The 17726-nt window shown below is 37.0% G+C and overlaps 1 protein-coding gene across 3 annotated transcripts in view; it reads left to right on the top strand.

Annotated features, from left to right (window-relative positions):
• PRKACB (protein kinase cAMP-activated catalytic subunit beta) overlaps positions 1-17726 on the top strand; it is a 67689-nt gene that overhangs the window by 37008 nt on the left and 12955 nt on the right. For all 3 annotated transcript variants that reach the window (XM_040072479.2, XM_040072477.2, XM_040072482.1), the window contains exons 2-5: positions 11541-11602; positions 12548-12676; positions 16230-16328; positions 17336-17418. In XM_040072479.2, the coding sequence (XP_039928413.1) occupies positions 11541-11602; positions 12548-12676; positions 16230-16328; positions 17336-17418 (373 nt within the window). The remainder of the gene's footprint in view (positions 1-11540; positions 11603-12547; positions 12677-16229; positions 16329-17335; positions 17419-17726) is intronic.

Raw genomic sequence — 17726 nt, forward strand, 5'->3', positions numbered from 1 at the left:
TGCTTCCTCCGTGTCACGCGGCGCCTGGCCTCGTCTGCTCGTGGAGAGGTCTCCCCTGGGGTCACAAAGTCTCCACTTCTCACCAGTTGTTCCCAGGCCGGGCTTTCCATCACATCTTCCTCTGTTTCTCTCATAGTTAGGTCCTAGCTTCCACAGGAATTGAGATTTGTGGAAATCAACTCTGAGAATTCTGAGTTTTGAGTGATTTTTGTTTTGATATGCTCTTATGATTGAGTCATAAAGGAATAAATTTCACACAAGCTAGGTGAGAAAGAGGTTGTTTGTAACCTCAACGAATATGCTGGGTTTTTGTTCAGTGGTATGGGGTTTTGTGGGGTAATGGCTCTTTTTAGGGTTGGGGATTTTTTCTTTCCCCTGGGGGTTCGTTCTGCAATTTGTATGTGTAGATTTTTATTCATTTTGACATGCAGGATCCCAGTTCCATAAAAAATAGAAATATATAGCTACAACTTTTAACAGGTGTTGATTCCCAATCAAAATAACCTATTTATTAGTCTAATTTTGACAAGGGAAAGGTGACTGTCTCCTGCTCCATCAAGATTAAGTCTTTGCTGTAAACATTTCCCTATTTAAACCACTTATGCTTTTCAATGCATTTTTGTGGCTGGCTTCACTGCAGCAGTGTTACATTACACCCTGTCAGCAGATAAAATCAGATGCTTTCCTTGTGAAAGGTGGCCAAGATGCAAGTGAAACCTTGATGAAAAAATGGTATATTTTCTTCAATTGCAAGTACAAGTGGCTAATTTTTTTTCCCTTCTGTTTCTTCTTTTTTTTTTTTCTCTCCCCCACAAAAAAGGTCTGGTTATATGATTTTTTTTTTTTTTTTTTTTTTTTTTTCCCCTAGAAAGACTCAAAGGAGAAGCTGTTTTTCTATTTCTTTGGACTTGGACTTTTGTTTTGAACAGCTTAACCAGATAAAACTGTAAGGTCAAGTAACTAACAGCCCTGGCTCCCAGGGGTGAAAGGTGTAGAGTCCGCTGAATCTTCTGTTTCAGTAAGAATAGGCTTAATATTCTGAAGTATCACTAATTACATGATTGGGCTATTACTTTCCAATGCTGCAAATAGAGGTAATTGCTGATACAGACATTTGCACTCAAAGGACAGCAGATGTGTATGGAGACAGATGGAGCAGTACATGGAAAGGGCGTGAGCCGCGCTGGTGGACTCCGCTGAAATATTGTCCAGTTTTATGCACACTAGAGCATAGGCATGTGTAAGGAATCAAGGGCGAAGGGAGGTAGTATAAATGCATTGGTTATGTGCACCGGGAACATTTCTAACAGCAAGGGACAGCAAGTAGCAACTGTTTATTCCTGCTGCTCCAAAGATTGTAAAAAATGGAAAGATGCCATGGAATTTCTGGGTGCAAGAACCATACATCTTCCTATGTGTTTCTCATGGGGCTAATGTTTGCTTCTTTTCAAAAATTCCCCACTGTTACCCATTAGCCTCTGACAGCAAACTAGGGCAATTTCTTGGGTGTTAACTTGGGTTCATTGTTTTGCTTTCGTTCTTGTACAAAATATTTGAAAAAGACAACACAAAAGCTGCTGCATTGACATAATTCTTAAAATGCATCCACAAAGTGAACATTTCCTCACAGTGCTTGATTTAGGGCAGAAGCAAAAAATGAGATGAACTGAATCAAGGTTTCTCCAAAGGAAAGGGTGTTTGGTATGTTGTAATCTTGAACTCTGACTTACTCTAATCTCCATTGCATTACATATGTATATATTTACAAGAAAGATTTGGGTTTCGCCCTCATTTTTAGTTAACATCTCAAATTGTTTATATATTTGTTGCTGGTTACTACTCTGTTAGTCCTGCTGTTGTAAGCCAAAGTTCACAGGAGTTTCCCAGCTTTAATTATGGAGGTTCTTACAGGCAATTCTGTAACTTGCGCGATGTTTTTGGTGTTCTTCTTTATTCATTTTTAGCTGCTGACAGATACCCCAGCCCATTAAGAATTAATATGGTTTAATTTCTTTAGCTTTATTCTTCCAGGTTTTGCAGCTCAGTTCTGTGCAACTTTTATGCATGCCTTTATGCTAAGTGCTGAAGTTACCCAGTTTCTCTCTAAAATCTCATTATTTATCGGAATGGAGAATAAACATTCTTAGCAACTTTTGCTTGCCTTAATCCTGAGACAAACAAAAACTTGTTATTCACCCGATGTGTTGAATTGTGAAATGTGTTTATTTACATAAGACTTCCTTATTCAGGAAGCCAGTCTCTGCTATTTAAGGGTATAAATGAACTTCTCCTGCTTGGCTGGTTACTGCAGGCAACCCTTTCCTGTAAATATTGAAAGCATGTTCTGCGGAAGATATGTCAGTGCAGCGATGTGTCAGAAGCTCAGACCTTGTGAGGAGATGAAGAACTGTTTTGCTGATTTACCCTGACAGCTCTGAAGATGTCTTGCTGATCCCAAAGTATCTGTATGAGAATTTTTGTGGAGTTAATAATGTAGTAGGACAAGGTAGCTTATGGGAAGTGGACTTAGACATAAGTGCACCAGGATTGGTGCATGTATTGTTATTTTTATGCCTTGTATTAAATACTTGAAAAAAAAAAAGAAAAAAACAGCAAAATAGACACTTTTCTCAAGTAACTTGTTAAATGCATCCATACAGTGAACAGCCCCTGCAGTTGTTTAGTTTGGAACATGAGGAAGAAGTTGGTTTAGTAAAACTTCTAAAGGTTACTTTTAAAGGAAGGGGTATTTGTGCATGTGTGTGGTATTATTCCCTGCTTGCAGGGAATTCATTAGTCAATATGCAGGTAAGATCAACTACCTGTAGATTTATGCTTACTGTTGCTAATAGTCTAGCCATAAAGCCTTGGCTCAGGGATAGCTGCATGAAGGAGGATAAAGTATGTTCTCCTTTGTAGTCACTGAACTCGTACAAAGAGGAAGTGTGGAGCAGTGATATGGAGAGGGAAGTGGGTGCTGACCAGTTGGCCAGAATCTTAATGGTGCAGAGGGGCAAAGAGCTTAATTAGAGGGAATCTGCAGCAGGTGCTGAAAACATTCTTCTGGTAAGTGGTTTTGACTGTAAGAGGAAAATCTGATTAATTTGTGTATTTGTATTAACTGCTAGAATTTGCTAAAAACCTTTGCTCAAAAATGTGATACATTTACAAGATACTTTATAGTAGTGCCCTAGAAAATGTTGTTCTTGGAACTCATTCTTAAACTGTATTCTTTTTTTTTTTTTTCTCCCCACTTGGTAACCATGGAAATATATGCACTGCAGGAACAAAAGATGTTTGAATTTTCACAATTCTCACACAGTTTTCAGTTTTCTTTGTTGTGCTATTAATATTTGTTATGTTTCACACAGGAATGTGGTTTTTTTACAGTACAGGTCCTGTGTAGCATTTTAGATTATTCACTTGATCAAGTTCAGCCACAACTGTAGAGGATGGTCCTGCACAGCTGCAGCTTAATTCCTGATTGCTTGCAAAGTACCTCAGTGTATGACAATTGAGTATATGACGTGTTAAGATTCTTCACATAGATTTTTTCTGTATGAACAAATTTTTGAAGCAGGGAGTTACGTACCACATTTGAAAGTAATTGTATTAAACAATTAATTAATTTTGAATTTTAAGATAATGGAATTATTCAATACAATAATTGAAAACCAATAACGTAGAATTATTTCTCAGAAGCCTTTTCAGTAGCCAGTGTGGTGTGTTCATGGTCTTGTCATGCTAGCACAAGCTGGTACCCTTTCAGAAAAGGAGCAGTTCTCTCCCCCAGATTCACCCATTTCCACCCCACTTCTCCCTTCCCTCACCTTGGGAGAAGCATTCATGAGAAGAAGAGAAGAGGGAGCTGCTTCTCTGGTCATTTCCTGCCTTCTGCTCATTACTTTCTAGTCTGGGCTGGTTCTCTGACCTGGCTTGGCAGTCAAACACAGGAATGCTTTTGCTCTTTCAAGGAAGGTCATTACAGAAATGCAGGAGTGACTGGGAGGACAGGACGGGTGGGGGCGTTTTTCAGCCCACACTGAACTGTAGCCTCACAAACCAAACTGGTATTTCTTGGACTTTTAAGTCAAAAATCACATGGATTCTTGCAGGAGAGGAAGCAGATTTACAATGTGTCGTCTCCTTCAATTAATGCTTCAATGGCAGGGAAAAGATATGAGTGAGATTCCTCTCTTTAAGCCAAAGCCTAGCTTTAACATATTCCAGAACTAACTGAGTATTTGTTCTAACTGATTCATTTAGAGAATTGAAACAAAAGCTCCAATTCTAATCAATTAGTAAAAGGTTGCTAATAACACTTTAATTTGAAAGGAAAACTTAGGTAATAAAGAGGGGTACCAGCCTGAAGGACCAAAATACCTAAAGGTGGGGTGGAACAGCTCTTGGCCACCAGGAATCTGCAGGGGGCTTTGTCACATCCTATACATGGATGCTCAGATGAAGATATCCTGATTGTCAGCATTGAGGAAGTCCTGCTTATTATTATTACTTTAGGATTTGAATAATAGATCCTAGGTTAGATCATAAGTTTTGTTTGGCTGTATGGGGCTTTTGGCATTTACCTTCTGTTGAGAGAAGTCACTTTAATTAAAGTATGTGTTTGTAAATTTTGATGTACATTAGGTTCTCTTTTAGATTTAGAAAGCAGAGTTTTATCTCATCTGCGTATTTTTTTGTGGAAAATATTCAACTGGGACATGTATACATGTACAACTCTGCTCAGCAGTGCTAGTACAGGATTTGATTGCATTTGTGCCTGAAAAACTTTACTGCTTTGCATTATATGTTTAACTTTACTGATTTATATTATACATTGCAGGGGATGGCTGTTAAACAAAATTCCAGGGAGTCATGTCCTAGGTGATTCTGTTATTTGAGTTTAGTTCTGTCTTCCCAGAGTGGCCCCTGTTATATTATATCTTTTGGCATTAGCAGGGTTTACCACCTTCAGCAGCAGTACTTTGGTATTTAAGAAAAGATCAAGGGAAAAAGACAGAGCATTGGATTTGGAAATTAAATTTATTATATTATCTGTAATAAAAACAGGAGGAAGTCAGCCTGACTGTGGCAGTTATAAGAAGTAGAGTATCTGCTGCTCAGAATTCAATGAAGATCAGTGTTAATCTCTGATAGCTGAAAACCTGGCTCCTGTTCTGGTGTCTTAATCTCTCATGTCTTGTGCAGGCTGTTGCTGTGTAGCCAGCCAAGTAAAAAGGTGAACTGGGTTCTTTACAGAGCTCTTAACTGTTTTGACTTTGCTTCTATCAAATTCACAAAATATGATTTAGCTCAAGACATGAAAATCATGGGCAGGATTAAAATAAGATTTTGCCTGTGTTCCAAAATTGAGTTGTAATGGAGAAGAGCAATTTGTATTTTACAATTGCTGCATGTTGTAAATTAACTCTTATGAAGATCAGATTTTAGTGCCTTTTTCTAGATTTCAAGCACAACAGCTGTAATTGATCTTAAATTGCTGTTTATCATGTTTCTCTCCTTTTTTTCCCATGCCTCTGTCTTCTCCACTTCTTTCCTTTTATTTACAGTATTCCATAGAAAGGTTTACAGTGTACAGTTAGATAATTAGCGCTTCTATTTTAATAGCAAGCTCATATTTAGTTAATAATTCTTACATGATCATGTATCTACTAAGAACTTCTGGGTTTTTTATTTCAGCAAATGGGCTCTTTCAGAACTGCTCCATGTCTTTGGCTCTTTATTTCTGGGGAGTGTTGGGGCTGGATTTGGTTTGGTGTGGTTTTTTTAACTGAAGGAAGGTTCTTACTTATTTCAGCTGGTAAGTTAGTTTGCTCTCCATAACCTGTTTTTATCATAATTAGTGTTTAAAGAGAAGCATGAAGTCAAAACCTCGCTGTCAAAGTTAAAACCTTGATGAAGGAGATACTCAATTGATGTAGTTAATTTATGTAGCCTTAGCAGAAACAAGACAGATTCCTTGCTGGTCAGCTCTTCACAAGAGAGCCGGTCGCTGTTCTCACTGCTGTGTTCAGACAAGGTGGATTCACCCTCAGCCAGGCTGATATCACCTGGACTTTTTTCACTCACCATTTTCATATTGTGAGAAACAAAGTGCTTTGGTTTTATTGACAGCCTATTTCAATTATACCACTTCAGTTTGTGCTTTGAAGTGTTTTCCAACTTTTAAATTGCTAACTGGTGCTCACACTGCTTCCTCTGAAAGTATAATAACACTGAGCTGTGTTCATTTCAAAACACTTGCCAGGGTGGAGAAACCTTATTTTGAGCCTTGTTATACTATTTCTGCTAATCAAAAGAGAAATTTTAAAAAATTAAGATGACAGGTTAATGTTGTAAGGATGGGACTTAGAACTGGAATCAGAGGCCTTTCACTTGCGTCTGAAATATGGTACCGTAACCACAGGATTCACTGAGGTATCTGTATACATCTTGATAAAGTTTAAGGCTATAAATGCATTTTTATAAAAATGAAATATACATATGCATTTACCAGAATCTCTTCATACATATTCATTTTTCCATAAAATGATTTAATTAAATAGCCCATTTAACTCCAGACTTCAAATGATTATATTACAGTTTTGGAACAAAATTTGAATTGTATTTTCATAAAGGGCATTTTAAATACCAGACAGAGATTGGCATTTAGCACAGCAGATGGGGGTTTGTAGTGGTGCCCAGTGTTTAGTCTTAATCAGTTTAGTTCTTGCTTTCTTGCCGTGAATCCTAGCCAAATACTTTTTTTTCCCCCTTACAAAAAATAAAATCCTGGCTTGCTGGCTCTTGTGGGAGATGTGATTGAGAATTACAAATACTGTGCATGTGGGAGGTGGGAGAAAGGCAGAGTAACTCATGGTAACTCTCAGGACTGCTCCATCTGTGACCCCTTTCCCTCTGCTGTCATTGCAATCCTGCATCTGAGGTCCTCACCCTCTTGATTTTTTTCAGGAACTTTCTTTTCATTCACTTGCCCTTAAACTGTGTTTTAGGTCAAAGTACTCATTACAGTACTCATACCCTTTGTTAACAATTTTTTTATAAGCATGTTAACTTCTCATACAGAAGTTGATCAATAAAACAAGCAAACACATTGGGAACTGTGTGAATGTACTAGTAGAGAACCATCTCTTCTTTCTTGGAGGTGGGCTCAGGGGTGCTTTGGTTTTGCATGTAACAATGTTTTCATTTGTTTGGGTTTTGCTGGTTTGCTGCTTGGGTGTTTTTTTAATTCCTCCTGTGCTGGCATTACCTAGGAACCTCTGGATCTCAGATTCCTCTTTCCTTAGAACGCTGTTCCAGCAGACTTTCCTGCTTATTCTCATGTTGCCTTGGTTCCAAGTGCAGCTCTCCACAGGCCACCTGTGATATGCAAGAGAGTAGCTGAGGTCTTGTGTTGTAGTGGTTGTAAGCACTGCTTCTGACCAAGGTGAACCGAAGCAGGTGGAAGTTGTAAGACTGCTTCAAGTCATTCAGTTGTGGTCCTTGGCCATTATTCCATTTCTTCCCGCCTTCTGAACCTCACCAGATTTCCTGCTCTGGGTGCTTGCATTGCATAGAACCTTCCTCTCTTACCGGTGCTTGCTCATGCAGGTCACAAAGGGCTGGGTTTGTGTTGTGTTTGTGCTTGCCTAATCCCTGGACAGCTGGTGCATCCTCTCTGGTTCCAACTGGTGTCCTTCTTGCCACGTTCAGTTGTTTCTGCTGTGCTCCTCATGGTGCTGGTGCTATTACCTGTGCTTTGCTGTCTCTTTTTAGTACCTTCCTTTCTAGAGCAACAGCTCCTCCTACTTTGGTTTCAGCCTCCCGCAGTCCCAACTTCTGCTGTGCCAGTAAACCCAGTCTGGGTAGTGTCTGTTGCTGGTCTGTCCATACCCTCCTTGCCCCACTCTCCTCTTCACTTCCTTCAGCCGTAGAGAAGTGATCCTTGCTCTTTGGTGTTTATGGGAACCTATCCACACCCTTAGTTCCTTTTTTCTGTCAGTCTTACAAAATTCAATCATACTGATATGGTGTCCATACCGGATCCCTGTGTACATCCCACTTTGCATACAGTAACTTCAGCTGTGCAGTTTAGACTTCTCAAGTTGCTTTTATTGGGTAATAGGACTGAAATCTGATTGAGATTTTTTATTTTTTTGGAAACTGCTTGCCACTTCTGTGCTATCTACCACATGCCATGCAATTCACACATGCTGTCTTCTGGAACAAAGTGCTAAGTAGTGGGAAGATCACCCGATTACAGGTTTTATTGTGATCCAGCATGCTGTGATGAAGATAGATACACTATTGTTAGCAACAGTTCCCGTGGATGTGTATGTCTTGGAATAGATTAATTATTAAAGATGCCAACTTGATCTCCTGAAGTTTTCTAAGCTGTGCTTATTTCTCTGATGCATCATCTTTTTTTCATACTGATTTTAGCTGCCTTTGGTGATTTTTTTCTTTCTTTGCTCAAACATTGTGTGATTTAGCATGAGTCATTCTGTCTGTGTGGGAAAGGACTGGTTTATTACAGGGTCTGTTCTTGAGTGGGGAGGGGAAAGGGTGGAATGTATTTGTGTTTTCTATGTGTTTGTTGTGGAAATGCATAAAACTTTTTTTTTTCTTCTTCTCTTTCTTTCCTCTCTTCATCATCTCATCTGTGTGGGTGAATGTTCCTGCAAACCCTTGGGGAACCTATAGAGACGTTTGGTATGCTCATTCCTTCATAAGTGCCCAAAGTCACAGATGCTAGGTACAGTTTAGACTAGAAAAGCGAACAAGAGCCACATCATCGCAATGTAAGGTGGCTAAAAATGTGCACTTGAGGAAAACCTCTGAAGTCATGAACTATTACACCTGTTGTTTGCATCATCACAGTAATACCAACAGCCACTGCTACCCAATTGGCGTAAATTTTGATTCTGCACATGAAAGTAGAAATTAAATGTGTTCTCCTGTAGCAAGAGCATGCTGTTTTGTGCTTGAGAGGTAATTTTCAAAAGTTCAAATTCTAAGTTGTGTTTTGAGAAATGACTGAAGTGCATGGACTTAAATTTCCTGAGTTCTGTTTGAAAGCACCTGTGGAGTTGTGTTGAGGTGTAGGAGTCTAGGTGACCTGAAAGTTAAAACCAGGTATAATTTAATCTACTCTCTCATGAGGAAGAAACGTTTTTTAAAAAACAGCACAAAACATGAAACTGTATTAAAAAGACTGATTTTCAGACGAGTTATTACCATTGGGTAGCTTTATTTTGAAACTGTATGTTCAGCGCTGCTTTCTAAGAAAAGAGGGCCAAAGTAAAGCAAAACAAAGTAGGAGTTTTGTTGCAGAAGAGCTTGTGGCTTAGTGGTATTCTAGAAATGAGAGATTTTTCTCACGAATCCACAATTTGAATATTTCCAGCTGGATCGCATTTAGTTCATAAACAGCATTCTTTATTCCATAAGTAGAACAGAGACAAAAATGACTGTAAATGTCATTGTATATTTTTATAAATACTGAATAGTCATACTTCAATGTGAAATATATGGAAACTTCAAATATTTATTTATATGAACAGAGATGGCATGAGGGATATTTAAGACATATGTGCTGTAATAACATGAAAAAACAACACCAATTACTTTGTGTTTTGGTTGTGCTATGTAGCATTAATGTTCCCTTTTAAGCTACAGCCAGTAAAATTTGAAGGCTCAGCTTTTTGGTAGTTTTAATGATTTTCCGGGTTTTTTTCTTCTCATTAAGAGAAAATATTTGTGCTACTTTGACACATTGATGTTTGAAAAACTATGTCAGTATTCCACACTTGATCAAGTCATCTCTGTTCTCCTAATGGAAGAAGGATTATCAAACATGGACATTGCTAGTTTCCGGTTTTTGTGTTGAAAATTATTTCATGCCACAGGAAGTCCTGTCCTATCTCCAAATTAGGATAATTAAAGTCATTAAATGAATAACCTGTATAATTTAAAAACAAAGGAAATATTTTATACATAGGATAAATATGTTAATGTTTTTTGTTGATTAGCCACCAAAATATTTTTAACTCTCAGTTAGTTTCAATGCCATTTTACCAGCTTCTTTGACATAAACTATGTTTTTATTGCTCTTCTTAACCATACATTTAGAATAAGGAATATGTTCCTCCTCTGTGATATTGCTTGTTTCTCTTAAAATAAAATTGCTGAGTGGATATCATGCTTTAAAGACTTTTAAAATGTTGAGGTCAGCCAGAACTTTTGACAGCTTTTAAAAAATTTCCTTTTTTTTTAGTGCTCCATCAGAGCCAGTGGTAGTGAGAGCCATAAGCCTCTTTTGAGTGTTTTGTGATAATCAAGTCCCATAGCACACCCAAGAAGGGAGGAAAAAAAAGAATTCACAACTAGCCTTCTCCAGGGCTGCTGTTGTTTTTACTGCTGCTGGAAATGTACCAGTATATGAAGAGGATTTTTTAAGTTTTCTTTGTCAACATTAGTATTCACGGAAAAGTACAAGGAAGTTCTGATTCATCAAGTGATTTATTTACAACCTATTATAAACCTGATTTTTGGCTGTCAGAATGTAAAATACAGTTGTTAAAACACAGATTTCTAGATATTGACCAGAATAATCTTGGCATATTGCTGTTTTTAGCAATTGCTTGTGGCAGAACGTCACAGTACAGAAAAACTGCTGTTATTAATGTTGTATTATGTGAAATGATTCAGAGAACACACAACCAGTGTGATGTTTTCTTGATTCTGTGACTCTTTCAGAACCACAGCAATGTCTGAAACACCTCCCATTAATGACTGTGCATGAAGTAATCCGCATTGATCTGGCTGAGCATTGATATTCAAAAAAAAAAAGAACAGCTGAGAGATGATCTGAACAAAATATGTTGGTGCACATTTTAAACAGTCATCCAGAATTTTGCCATTACACATTCCTTCAATTTCAATGGAGAATCAGTATTAAAACTGTATATTCTCTGACTGTGGGCATGCCTAATGTGCAGTGTTGTTGTAGCCCTGTGCTTTGTCTTTGCTTGCAGTAATGCTGTCCATTTGGTCCTTGAGCTTGCAAACAGCCTTTAAATAAAGGTGATGAGGGGAAAAAGCAATGAGATTGACATGACACTCAAGTAGCTGAAAGAAAATGTACCATTTCTGTAAAGAGATAAGTCAATCTTTGTGGAATGGCTATTTATAAATATCAGGTGTTTGGTTTTTTCCCAGCTGAACTAAGAATGTCTAACATCACCTTAAAGCCTGCTTGCCTATAGAGTATTGTGAGCTATTAGAGCTGGTAGAGTTTAAGTAATTTGTGTAGAATGATGTAGTTACTCCAGAAAGCCTAGCTATCACCTGGAGATACGGTAGAAATTCTAGAGACAGTGATGCTTGCTTTCATCCATGGTAAAAATAGCATATTATGAATTGAAGAAAGAAGTTGAAAATGAAGTTTATGTATTTTGTTAACAAAGCATCTCAATAACAACTGCACCCATGATGAATTGTATTAATTGACATGTACTTTTTTTGTGTGTTTTCAGTGAAAGAGTTCCTAGCCAAAGCCAAAGAAGACTTTTTAAGAAAATGGGAAAGCCCCCCTCAGGTATCACTCATTTAAGCATTTAGTAATTTTCTGTATTGCATTTTTTGGATAATATTATCAGTATGTTACCAGTCTATAATGAGTAGTGCAGAAGACAGAAATAATTTTAATGCAATTTGTAAAGTATTTTCCATTTTTTTAAATGCCGGCTTTGTCACTTTTCATTGAAGTTTATCAACAAAGGTTTCCAGGTCTTCTCCAGATCTGAGCTGATGAAATGCTCCCACTGAACAACATTTTCTCTTATGAGAATGATGTTCATAATCAGCATGACAAGACTCAGAATCTGTTGGCATGGTTTTAGTTGGCTTTTTTTAATGACGAGAAGCATTGGCACATCTGTAATTTGCCATGTTAATAATTTCCACCATGACAGTAAGTGGAATTAAGAGTATTAAGACTACTGCATAGGGATTGGGAGCAGGTTAAGGAGCTTGTTAGAAGTCTTGTAAAATTTGGAATTTTGGGGAAGGTTCATTTTTGTTCTAAAGCAATATTTGAGATGCTATGGCAATGAATGTCTGAGAAAATGTACTCAAGGATGTGCTCTTTAGACAAATCTCATGTAAACCTGCCTCTAGAGCTTGGGGTTTTTTGCATGTTCTAATATTCTTGATCATGAAGCATGAAGGGGTTATTTATCTGCATGTTATATTCATGATCTGTTTACTGCCAGATATTCCTTACTAAGCGTGTATGGACAGCTGTATGGACAAATTACAGAAATGTAGATATAATTCAGTTACGTCTGCTTCTGTTTCAATGGATGCAATGTAAAAATCTCTTTTTAAAATTTGACAGGTATCAAATTATAACAGTATAGTTAGCTATAGTTATCTTGGTTAAATGTAATATTACTCAGCTTTTTTTTCATGACTGAATTCACACAGTTAAAATTGTCTTTGGTATTAGTTTGTAAATAATGTGATTATATCCTGCATATAGAATACTGCTGGCCTAGATGATTTTGAGCGGCAAAAAACCCTTGGAACAGGATCATTTGGGAGAGTAATGATGGTGAAACATAAATCCACAGAACAGTATTATGCTATGAAGATACTGGACAAACAGAAGGTTGGTATAATTTATAGTGGGTTTTATGCTACAGAAGAGTTTGATGTAGGTGAAGGTCTGGTAGCTGTGGCTGGACTGAGTTGCAAATACTGTGCTTTTTCTTATCACGCTTGGATACCAGTGATAATTTAAATGCTTTATTTTCTCTTTTAACCAGTAGGTTCAGTCGCTGGGATTGTGTAGACTTTGTGCAATGGCCAGTAACATTAACAACAGGTTAAAGAAGCTCTAAGTAGCCTCTAAGTCCAAGGCATTAATAAAATGTTATTGGATAAAGTCTTTGCTTAGAATTTTTAAGGTGGCCTGTATATTCTTTGGCAAAAGCAAAATGTAGTGCTGTAGTTCAAATAAACAAATAAACTTTTGCAGGACAGTTCAAAACTACCTAGATCAGAAGTTCTCAAGATTTTCATTAGTGCGCCATAATTGAAATTAAAATTGAATGCACAAATAATTTTCATTCTTGATCCTATGAGATATTACTTTCTGTATGTTTAATTATGTAATAATCCTGTAGCATCTGTAGTAACCTTATAGGTAGAACAGGAGTCTCAGAACAGCTGTCATGTAATGGACATTTTCTATGTTGGAAACTTCGGTGCTGTAGTCTGAACCTGTATTCCTGCTCCAGCCTGATTTTTTTTAGCCGTTTATTATTCTTAGCTTAAGTAAGCAATCTCATTTGATAAAAAATTATTTTTAAATTTTACAGTACAGGATTCCAGAACCCAAAATATTTTTACAGAATTTATCAATACAAGTAGTTTTAAATGGTTTTGACAAGTTTTCAAAAGTGCATTTTGTAGATTCCAAGGTCCTCAGTGTAAGAGCTGTTGTTATTTTGTAAGACACTATACATAATTTTGCTGCTGTATTACAAAGATCATATTAAGACAATATTAATCTGGCAAAGAGAAATTAATAATCAGCGACTAATAAACTCAAAGTCAACATTGCCTCAGTGTGGACTTCTGCCCTTAGGCATTATTACATTTCTGAGTAATTTTTTGTAATAGCATTATGGCAGTGACATAGTCAAACTGTTTTGCCTGAGTTGCAGTTCCAGTATTCTTTACATGTGATTGGGGTCCTGGACCTTGAATAAAGGCTCGTTTAATGAAGGACTGCTTTATAATGTTCTGACGAACAGAAACTAAAACAAATTTACCTTTAAGTGTCAAATCAGACTTTTTTTTTTTCTTAGAAAAGCTCAATTTTTTTCTTCTACCACATTTTCCTGTTGTAATGGTATCTAACTTGTATTTAAAAAAAATCCAATTAAGTTAAAATGACATTCCAGCATAGTACAAATAAAGACAGCCCAGCCATTTCCACCCATGTGGAAATGTACCTCAGCATTACCTCAGTATGGCTGGTGGCATCCTGCAGGCTGAGCACCCTGGTGCTGAACAAAGAGCCTTCCACCAAATTTCAGATTTTCAGCTGTTTTTTACTTTGAACCCTTTTTTGTGCACGGCTGAGCTGTCATCACTGGAGGAGTTTAGGAAATAACATCTTACTTCAGGAAGCTGCTATAAAAATACTCAAAGATTTTTTTTAAAAAAAAAGTTAAATTCATTACTACCTCTCAAAATTGGGAAATTATCAGGAAAAAGCAAAAAGGTCACATTTTTAACACCTGCAGTGGACTTGCAGTAAATGAGTCACAAGATTATAAAGATGTTTGCAGACATCGGTCTTCTGCTCATAAATTAGATGGTTCCATCTATAATAAGAGGTCTTGATGTGTTCCTTCATAAAATACCTGTTTTTTCAACTTAAGTTAGCGTAATTATTTATTTATGTGTTCTATTAGAGATATATTAGTAGCTGCCATTAATTCTTAAAAAAATAGGAGATGGTTTGGTGAGAACACATTTCTATCTCTTTGTTTATAAAAGAAAACATACAGATGTCTGAAATTGGACAGTGGGCAGGCTGCCTAGAGTTTTTCATTTCCCTTTTACTTGAAAAAAAGGGAAAGCATCGAGTGTGTGTCTCTGTTATCCAATCTCATGCTTGATTCATAGAACATGAAAAAAAGTGTAATAGATGCTGATGCAGCCAGTAGTTTTTGTGTAGGGATGTTATTCTCTTGTCCGCCTCGAGTCAGGAAGGCTGTAACATGCCACTGTTTGCCTAGTTTATTTATGTAATTGTTTTTGGAAAAAAAAAAACCTTGAACAAGAGCTTGGGCACAAACAAGCTGTTGGAGAATCTGCCATTCCCAGGCACCACTTGGTGTATGGGAAGCTGACACTGGCCGTGCCCTGAGCCTGGGAGTGAAGTGTGAGCAAAGCTGTGGCTGAAGCCCCAGCTGGACACTCTGAAGTGCTGAACAGCAGCTGCAGCCTGGGGTATTGCTCCATCCCCCTCCAGTACCTCACTGGGAGGAGATGCAGGAATGGGGGTGCTCTGGCATCGCAGCTGAACACCTCAGACAAGAGCCTCGGCTTTCTCGCTCGGATGGACAAGAACGTTCCAGTGCCATGGCTTTTTAGGGATGAAGGAGATACTTCCCACAAATGAGTTGATTTGAGCAAAACTTTACTTGTACCCTAAAGATCTGGAATTCAAAAGAGGTTTAATGTTTTAAAATAATTATTTCCTTTGTATGATGTCTATTTCAAAACAGTGGTGAGTTTTTTATAGGTACTACCTTTTGCATCTAAAAAGTTAAGCACAAAAAGTTAACTACCTTTTGCATCTAAAAGTTACGTACAATTTCAGTCAGGGTTGCAGTATCTTGATTATCTCTTATTTATAGCAGATAGATTTGATTTCCAAACCTAAAAACAGACTTGTTTTGATCGCTCTTGTACATTTTCTTCTCTTTTTCTATGGACTGAGGAGAAAAAACTTTACTTGGAAATCATGCCATTCTGAAAATGGGTTATAGGTAAATTGTGCAATAAGGATTAAATAAAATGGATATAATTGATTATGCAATGTTGGGGGTCTAACACAAGAAACTGGTTATTAATTGCTAAGAAAGAACAACAGTAAGTAACCTGCCGCTTGCTGCCTTGTTAGCAGCCTAGCATTTTAATGGATTGTAAGAAGATTTTGAATTTGTATTCTCCTTAGTTTTGTCGCTAATGTGTGAGCTGTATAACATAAGCCTGTTTACTTCTGTGTACAGGTAACAAAATTCATAATTAAGTGTATCCTACACAGTTTCCTGCCTTTCTTAGCCAAGGGTCCAAAGATCAAATGGATTTTATTGAAGTGCTGAGGAAGTATGGCCACAATAAACATAAGCAATTAATAGAAAATGCAGAGAGGTTTTCCTTACTGGCTCTTACACTCAGCAAGTAGGAAGAAACACTTTGTGAAGTTGTCTGCCAACCACATTACACAAGTTTTACTCTTCAAAATGTTTAATTAGACTTTTTAATCCATTCTTGATTCTGTTATTGTACTAGGAATCCATAAGGTTTTTCATTTACTGTAGAGTTACAAGCTTGCTTTCAACTAATTGTTAAACACTAAAAAGTTTACCAAGAACTGAAAAATATCACGCTTAAGCTGAAGCTTGTTTTTGCTCTCCTAGGTCGTCAAACTGAAGCAGATAGAACACACACTGAATGAGAAGAGGATATTACAAGCAGTGAACTTTCCTTTCCTTGTTAAACTGGAGTATTCTTTTAAGGTAGTCATTACTTCCAAAGTAGTTGTTGGGTTTCAGGGAAGTGCATGTTTACATTTTAGATATTAAAATTTATAACTTTTACTGTACAATAGTTCAAGTATTTTTGTTTTCAAAGATACTTCATTTGGCACTGTTGCCAGGGCTTGAGTAGGAGTGGAGTGCACTGGTGTACACTTCATATACCCCGGTTCATCAGGTAATGATTGAAAGGATATCTCCAAATAAAAAAATAAAAATTAAGTTAAACTCCTCAGAGTTTTCTCTTCTCTTGGAGGGCAACTGGATTTTGTACAGCGAGGGAGCTTTTAGGCATCATTTTGTCTTTAAGAGATACCAAAGCATGTCTTCTGTACCAATATATAGAATGGTAAATTCTTAATTGTTCTGCAGATCTCTTTGCTTGAGATTTATTCCTGAGGCAGCTCTTAATGACAGTTTTAACCACTGAAGAAAGGAACTTTGAGCTTAGCTTCTAATTTCATGGCAGTACATACTAGTTAGTCTGTAAAGAAATTGAGAAGCTTTCTAGTTTATAGAGTGATATGTGTCTTCTTTTTTTTTTTTTTTTTTTTTTTTTTTTTTTTTTTTTTTTAAATTTTTAAATGACCAGACATGTTCTGCTTTACAATTTAGAGGTTTGGGGCAGGGGCTGTGGAATCAAGAATACCTCAGACTGTCAGTTATAAACATTGAGGAGTTCAAGGTCTTGCCTTGCAGTAGGCACCTTACCGTCTCCTCCATCAGGTCTCTTACACAGCTGTCTGTGTTTGAACCTCACTAATTATCTTTATTCAGATTTGCTTTAGAAGAGATTTCTTGAGATATATGATGCTTCTTTCACAGTTTTTCAAGAATTTCTAGCTATGTTGCATTACATTTGTCAATGTCATTGGATGGCTACAATTTTTCATTTTCATTCATTAATAAAATGTACTCCATGTGGGAGTTGTAGAGACTATAGCATGCCTGTATTTGTATGTGTTTAGTTGTCTCCTTGATTTCCGTAGGACAATTCTAATTTATACATGGTAATGGAGTATGTTCCTGGTGGAGAAATGTTTTCACATCTAAGAAGAATCGGAAGGTTCAGGTAAGAGTATTAATGGCACAGTTCCTTTAAAGCTTAATTTACTGATTTGGGAAGAGGGTTTTATAAAATTTGTTAGCATTGAAGAAAAAATTCTGAAGGGTTAAGTGCGTTTACCACTTGTTCAGTGGACTTAAATTTGTCAGGCAGTGAAGAACTCTTCATTATTTTTCATTTAGTTAGTACAGTCATTTGTGATCTGTGCATGATCGAATCTTGGAATTCCTGTGCATATTGTCGCTGAAATTCATGGTAGTTTCTAAAAGTAAAATTTGAAGTCAAAGCTCTTCACTGTGGGATACGTTCATCTT

This window comes from Hirundo rustica, chromosome 9 (assembly GCF_015227805.2).
Source record: "Hirundo rustica isolate bHirRus1 chromosome 9, bHirRus1.pri.v3, whole genome shotgun sequence".
NCBI lineage: Eukaryota > Metazoa > Chordata > Aves > Passeriformes > Hirundinidae > Hirundo > Hirundo rustica.